At 63.4% G+C, this 6,918-nt stretch overlaps 1 protein-coding gene across 1 annotated transcript; it reads left to right on the top strand.

Annotated features, from left to right (window-relative positions):
* LOC114000262 (maestro heat-like repeat-containing protein family member 6) lies at positions 1 to 5,446 on the top strand. Its single transcript, XM_027744474.2, has 15 exons — positions 1 to 638; positions 880 to 944; positions 1,058 to 1,411; positions 1,595 to 1,743; positions 2,007 to 2,154; positions 2,366 to 2,553; positions 2,642 to 2,779; positions 2,954 to 3,068; positions 3,240 to 3,377; positions 3,632 to 3,811; positions 3,923 to 4,078; positions 4,236 to 4,337; positions 4,457 to 4,559; positions 4,759 to 4,815; positions 5,116 to 5,446. The coding sequence occupies exons 1-15, from the start codon at positions 512 to 514 to the stop codon at positions 5,310 to 5,312; spliced, it is 2,217 nt and encodes a 738-aa protein (XP_027600275.2). The 5' UTR covers positions 1 to 511; the 3' UTR covers positions 5,313 to 5,446.
* The last annotated feature ends 1,472 nt before the right edge of the window (positions 5,447 to 6,918 follow it).

Here is a 6,918-nt window from a genome sequence, read left to right as displayed (position 1 = left end):
CAACGTGGCCACGCCACCGTGCTCGGAGCGGGCGACTGGGCAGGACGGGACAGAGCGGTGCTGTGAGGAGCCTCCTCGCAGCCAACTCCTTTCTCGTCGACCAGGAGCGTTTCTGAGAGCTTTCTTTCGAACAACTTTCCTCGAGGCCACAGCACAGGAGTTGGGGACCCGGAGCGTTTCTGAGGTGACCCCACTCCCTGTGGGAGTGGCCCTCGAGGCCAGGCCACGGGCCTTGGTGTCCCGGAGCTTTTCCGAGGAGTCACCAGTCCCTGTGGCAGCGGCCCTTGAGGCCATTTTGTGAGACTTTGCCACCAGGGGCTGTTCCAAGTCATCAGCAGCCCCTGTGGCAGTGGCCCTTGAGGCCGTTTTTTGAGACTTTGCCACCAGGGGCTTTTCCAAAACATCCCCAGTCCCTGTGGCAGGAGCCCCACAGGCCATTGTGTCACACTTGGCCGCCAGGGGTTTTTTCCAGGTTTCTCCCCCGCAGGTGCCCTCAAGACCAGACTGTGCCATGGCGGGGGGATGCTTCGGCCTGTGCCGGCTGCTCCGGAGGAACAGGAAGAACAGGAGAGGCCCTGGAGCTGGCCCAGCACAGGAAGCAGAGGAGGAGGTGCAGCACTTCCAGCCACTGCAGCAGGGTGAGTGCTGGAGCTGGGCCACAGGGATGGTGGCTGCAGCCAGCTGGGCCCCTTGCCGTCCCCTCTGGACATGGCCAGGGAAAGGGAGGGGGAAAGGGGGGCCAAGGCTGATCCCCCCGGCATCCGTGCTCCATCCCCTGGGCATCCCAGGGCCGGCCCTGCCTGTGGAGCACAGGGCTGGGCTGTGTTCTCTGGCCTCTCCCGCGGCCCCTCAGCTCTGACTGCGCTCGCTCTTTGCCAGATCCAGGCCGGGACCGCCCAGAAGAGCAGGACCGCGCCCGTGGCCGCTTGCGCAGGGCAGTTCAGGTACCTGCAGCCATCCCCCCTGGGCTGGGCCTGCTGTCCCTGCTCCGCCTGGCACCGCTGTCAGAGCACTCCATGCCACTTCCCTCTCTTCCCTGCCCTTTCTTCTCCTGCAGAGGTTGCTGAAATTCGTGGGAGTTCGGCGCAGAACAGCCACGACCGCACCGCCCGAGCTCCCGGCACAGCCTGACACCAGCGCAGCCGAGCTCGAGGCGGAGCCCGATGTCAGCACTGCACGGAGTGACTGTGCAGCCAGCGGTGACATGGCACTGATGGATGGCACAGCCACTTTTGACACGGCACTGACCAACACCGAGACAAGCTCTGACACGGCACCAACGGATGTCGGGGCCAAGGCTGACGCCACAACTGAGAGCATCGCAGACACCGACTGCCTGCCCATGGACAGTGTCACTGATGCTCCCAGTCTGGACGTTTTGGAGGAGAAAACTGTCTCCAATGTGAATGAAGTAAGCAGCCTGTGGCCAGGGCTTGAGCCTCCCAGGGGTCTTGTGGACCCTCAAGCCGGCTCTGCTGGGCCCCCAGAGCCTTTGAGGCCAGCAGAGTGTGGTGGGAAGGGAAGCCCTTCCTGCGGCAAGCTGGGCAAGCTGCTGGCTCTGGCAGCTCTCCAAGTGTCTCCCACTCCCCTCCAGGTGCCAGCCATTGTCAGATCCATCCACCAGTGGCTCACGTGCCAGGAGTCTCCAGAGGTCAGGCCGCCCATTGCCATCCGCAGGCTGGCCCACGCACACCCTGGGCACGTGGTGACAACTCTCCTGCACTGTGCCCCAGCGTGTGACAGGTACAGGGCCCAGCTGCTTTGCTGCCTCAGGGCTCACCAGCCTTTACAACCCAGCACCCCATCCAGCCTGTCCCTCCTGGTCTGACAGACAGGTGGACAATTTCAGCACCCTCTGGCCCCTCCACTTCCCAGCCCTGGCATGTCAGTCCCTGATCCTGTTGCCACGTGCCCTCCCTACCCCTCAAGGCACCGTGGCTCTGTCACCTGGGCCCCCACAACTCCCAAGGCCCAGACCCCCCTGACCCAGAGCTCTGGCTCCACAGAGCTGCTGCAATCCTGTGGAGGACCATCGCCTTCTCGGCCACCACAGCGCACAAGGTGCTGCCAACGCTGCTCGGGGTGATGGAGGACTGGCCACTGCACAGCGTGTCCACCTCCGACGGGGACCACATGGACGTCTTTGCCCTGGCTGTGAGTTTCTGGAAGTGGCCTTTGCTCCTCCCCACGTCGCCTCTCCAGCGACTCTCCATCTTCCCCCACCCTTGCATCTCCCTCAGGCCTTGGGCTGCAAATGGGGCTGAGGAGCAGGTTCAGGGGCAGCAGGCCGGCTGCTCCCCCTGGCTCTCCCTGGCCTCTCCCTCCCTCTGGGCACTGATGGTGTCTCCACGGGGCTTTCTTGCAGGCAACCCTGGCCCTGTGGCTGATGGTCCAGGAGCCCCAGTGCCAAGATGCACTGTTCGTTTATGCCCCTCGTCTCCTCCTGGCTCTGCTCTGCCAAGTTTCTATGAGCACTGAGCAGATGCCACAGGAGGTCAGCACCTTCTGGAGGGGATGCCAGGAGCTACACGGCCTTCCCACCCACCCCAACAGGTGCTCCATGCCCGTCCCCTCTCCCTGCCGTGCCCTCGGGGCTGGGGCCAGGGCTCCCAGCCTGACATGGCCTTTGCTCTGCACACAGCTTTGTGGTCCAGACCATCCGGGCCCTGCTCTGCCGGCTGCAGTGGGACCAGGAGCTGGTGTCAGTGGAGCGCAAGCGTGGCTGGGACGCGCTCCTCTCTGCTGACACCCACCACTACGCGGTGGGGCTGCTGGCCAGGTGAGACAGCCTTGTCCCCGCTGCCCCGGCACCTCTGCCCTGGGCACGGGGCAGCACACACAGCCCCTGTGGGCGTGGGACAGAGGGCCTTGGCCCCAAGGGACGGCCCAGCCAGTGCTGGCAGAGCTTTGCCCACTAAACTCAAGGCCGAGGGTTCCCTTTTTGCCCTGACAGGGAGATGCGCCACGTGTTGGTCCCCTCCTATGGCCCGCTGGCAAGGCACCTGCTGGGGCTGCTCAGCAGGGAGGGGCCCTGCTGGGAGCTGCCTGCCCTGGCCTTCCTTGTCGAGGTGAGCCCGATGGCCAGCGCTGCCTGGCCCCGCTGCCTCCCCCTCTCTGCCCTCTCACAGCCGCAGCTGCCCGGGACGGTGCCTGCGCCCTGTGCTGCTGCCTGGGCCCAGCCCTGGCCGGCTCCGCACTCCTGCCGCCCGCCCACCCCGGCACTGCTCTCTGCCTTCCAGGTCCTCAACTATTTGGACGTGAGCGCAGGTGATGACAGTGTCCTGCAGATCCTGGCAAGGCACCTGCAGAGCCAGTGCCCAGAGAGGCGGCGCCTGGCTCTGCGAGGGCTCCTGGTGCTCAGCGGGGATCCCTCCATGGTGAGAAGGGGGCAGGGGATGAAGCCACACGGGCAGCCTGGGGCTGGAGAGGGCAGTGGCTTGACCTTGGCTGGGCTTCGGGAGCTGTGGCAGCTGCTCACAGATCTCCTGCCTCCCTCTCCAGCTGCCCAGGCCCTGTGGGACAGGCCTTTGACCTCTGGGCCCCAGGGCAGCAGCGTGGGTTTGCACTGCCAGAGTGGGGTTGGTGGGGCAGCTGTTCAGGGCTTCCCAGCACAGCCTTCTGTTCCCCACAGGCCAAAAGCATCTGCAGCCTGTCTGAGCCCCTCCTGGAGCTGCTGCGTGATGGAGATGGAGAGCTGGTCAGGATGACCCTCTCCCTGTTCCTGAATGTGCTCCAGGATGAGGAAGACAGGAAAGGACTCAGCTCCACTGCCCCGGGGCTGGCTGAGGCGCTCCGGCCAGTCTTTGACAACGTAAGGCTCTGTGCCCCCAGCCACAGGCACTGGGTGCTGTCAGGAAACTTGGTGGAGTTTCAGGGCCTGGAGCAGGCAGTGCTGAGGTCTTTGTCTCTTCTTTGGCCCCAGGACAACAGCCACGTGCAGCTGCTCTCCATTCGCCTGTTCCGAGAGGTGATGGAGGTGCTGGCGGAAGAGGGAACAGAGCCCTGGGAGATGCAGGTGCGCCAGAGCCTGGTCCCACTGTTCTTCCGCTGGCACGACGAGAACCAGCGCGTGGCAGAGGTGAGCACTGCTGGGCTCTGGTGTCCCCGGGGCAGGGGCTGGGCTGCCTCCTGCCCTGGGGCCTCAAGGGCTCCAGCCTCCTGCTGGCCTTGGAGCAGGGACACAGGGGCTGTGCCCTGGGCTGCGGTGCCATGTCCCGCTCTCTGCTGCTCTGCAGGCCGCTCGGGAAGCGCTGCTCTGGGCTACAGGCTTCCTCAAGAGGAAGGACCTGGAGCAGCTGCTGGAGACAGAGCAGCCCTTCAGGTTCTGTGATTGCCTGGTAAGGATGAGCATAGAGGCCCAGCTCCAGGCTGGAGAAGCCCCCAGTGTGCAGTGTGCCGGCTGGCCCTATGCCTCTGCCCACTACTGCAACCACAGACACCCCCCTACTCTCTGCAGATGGAGAAGGACAGGAGCCGAAGGGGCGAGCACCTGCAGCAGGCCCTGCCCTACCTGCAGAGCCCACAGGAGCCCCTGCGAGAGGCGGCCGTCAGGTTCATGGGTGAGCCCCGAGGCCGCGGTCCCTCCCCGCCCCGCTGCAGCTCGGCCCCAGCCCCGGCTGCTGCAGCGGCAGCACGATGGGCCCAGGGATGTGCTGGGGAGCCCCGAATGCCCTGGCGGCTGCTGCCGCCCTCTGCCAGCCCAGCCCCGGGGCCTCCCCATGCGGAGCCCCTGGGCCCTGACAGCCTCTGTGTTCCCAGGGGTCGCCGGCTGGCACATGAGGGAGTGGCAGCAAGACCTGTGGCCCATCCTCAAGGGTGAGTGAGGGCAGAGGGGCCTCCCTGGGGGCTGCCGGGGACCAGCACAGACCCTGGGCAGGGAGCTGCAATCCCTGCCCTGCCTGCACAGGGCTCTGCTCCCTGCACACCATGGCCAGAGCACACACACATGGCAGGGGCAGGGTGCCCATTGGTGCCCAGCACTTTCCCGCTCATCCTCTTGGCCCCTGCTCCCTCCTGGCTGTGCCAAGAGCTGCCTGGCATGGCCCTGGCAGGAGGGGCTCCTGGGGTCCCTGCACAGCCACTCTCTGACCCCGGCTCCCTTCCTCTCTCTTCCAGCCCTTACAGCCATGAGTGACGACGACTGCCCCTCTGTCTCCACCATGAGAGCTGCACTCATGGCCACTTACAGCCGGGCCATGAGAACTCCACCTGCTCCGCTGAGACGACCAATGTCCCTGCAACAGCCCCCCACCACAGCCCAGGGACCACTTCTCAGCGCGGCTGCAGCTCCAGCTGATGCTGGGCCCAACTGAGCCAGCCCGCAAGGCCAGGCAGCTCCTGGCCTCTGCAGCCCCAGGGACGGCTCCCTCCTTCCATTCCCTTCTCCTGACCCCACTTCATCCTCCCCCTTGCCCTGTTGTTAATAAACCCTGGCTTTCTCCCCTTATCTGTGTCTTGGTGCAACTGAAAGGGCACAAACCCTCAGCCCTGCAGCTCACGGGCCCGCTCCTGCCTCTCTTTTGCCCCCTGCACCGTGGGCACACACACCCTGGGACACGGGCACTTCAGGCTGCAAAGGGGCCTGTCCTGAAGGGCCACTTGCACAGCATTGTGCACTTCAAGATCTTGCTGATCTGCAGTGCTGGGTGTGCTGGGCTTCCCCAAGAAAGCTGCAGACTTGGGTCATCCCTGGGGAGGCAAGGGGCTTGCTTCCCAAGGAAAGTGCTTCCCAAAGAAGCACTGTCTCCGTTGGCAGTGGGTCTGATTTCTTGGACCCAACAGAGACTTTCAGGGCCTCCAAGAGGGTCTGCCAAAGGCTTACAGGTCCTGTGGCCTCCTTGTCTTTTTTAAGAGCTTTGTCCCAAAGACTGGTTCCGACTTTATCCCATCGTTCCACATCACAAACAGTGTATGCATTTATGTTAGGACAATTGTCACAAGCCCATGCTAACAGCCACTTTAAGTCCATATCTGATAGCTCTCGCTGTTGCTTCCACAAATTATGTTAAATACTTGGATTACATTCTTATGCTCTCTGGGTAGAGAGTTCCTCATCACGTCCTTGGCTGCTTCCCTGCTGTCCAGCAGGAAGGTAACTGCAGTGCACCTGGGCTTCCTTTCAGCCCATCGTCCAGCCGAGCTACGCCGCGGGTAAGACGTCCTCCCTCCGGCGTTTGATTAAGGTCCCTGTTCGGGCGCCATTTGTGGCGTGTTAAATCATGGACTCAGCTCTTTGGGGATACTGAGACCTACCTTTGTTACAGTTGCTACCTTTTATATCATGTTAATGTTACTATTTCTATCATGCTTCTGCCCCCTAGTTCCCTAAGGCAGCTTTCCACAGTCTCTGCTACTTCCCACAACCAGTCAAGGCCAAAACACTCCTGGTTGATCCTAATTCACTGAATGCAGCTGCTGCCGGCTTAACTTGTTCCCACAGAAGCCCAACTGGCAGGGGAACAGAGAGGCAGCAGCTCCCTCAGCAGTGCTCCAACAGCCCCCACAGTCCCTGGGCACGGCCCGAAATCCCCTCACCGTGGTACCCCTTTGCTGCTCTGCCTGCCTCTGCTGACTTGCTGGGTGCCTCCTGCAGCTTTGGCAAGGAGCTCGGCTCCGGCAGCAGCCCGGCTGTGCCATCCAGGCTTTTTAACTCCACGCTGGAGACAATGGCAAACAGACTCCACCTGGCAATCAGACTCCATCTTCTAATCAGTCCACTCCATGGGTGTGGAGGGGAAGGGATGGGTGGAACCTCATGGAGGGGGGGTGGCCTCGTGTCCCTCAGGGCAGCCCCGGGAGCTCAGCTGGGCAAGCCCCGCAGTAGCTGTCAGTCCCAACCAGCCCGGGAAAACTGGAACAGCCACAGCTCCTGCAGCCCCACACCCAGCTCCCACTGGCAGGGACAGGGAGAACCCGACC

The sequence above is a fragment of the Pipra filicauda genome, unplaced genomic scaffold (genome assembly GCF_003945595.2).
Source record: "Pipra filicauda isolate LSUMZ 115617 unplaced genomic scaffold, ASM394559v2 scaffold508_size1329835_pilon, whole genome shotgun sequence".
NCBI classification, from domain to species: domain Eukaryota; kingdom Metazoa; phylum Chordata; class Aves; order Passeriformes; family Pipridae; genus Pipra; species Pipra filicauda.
Note: the sequence above shows the minus strand (reverse complement) of the source record. Positions and strands in the feature narration are given on the sequence as shown.

Coding starts and splice junctions, on each gene's coding strand:
- LOC114000262 (XM_027744474.2), top strand. CDS start 512: ATGGCGGGGGGATGCTTCGGCCTGTGCCGGCTGCTCCGGAGGAACAGG. Junction 4,079..4,235: donor AGAACCAGCGCGTGGCAGAG/GTGAGCACTGCT, acceptor GCTGCTCTGCAG/GCCGCTCGGGAAGCGCTGCT. Junction 4,338..4,456: donor TCAGGTTCTGTGATTGCCTG/GTAAGGATGAGC, acceptor TACTCTCTGCAG/ATGGAGAAGGACAGGAGCCG.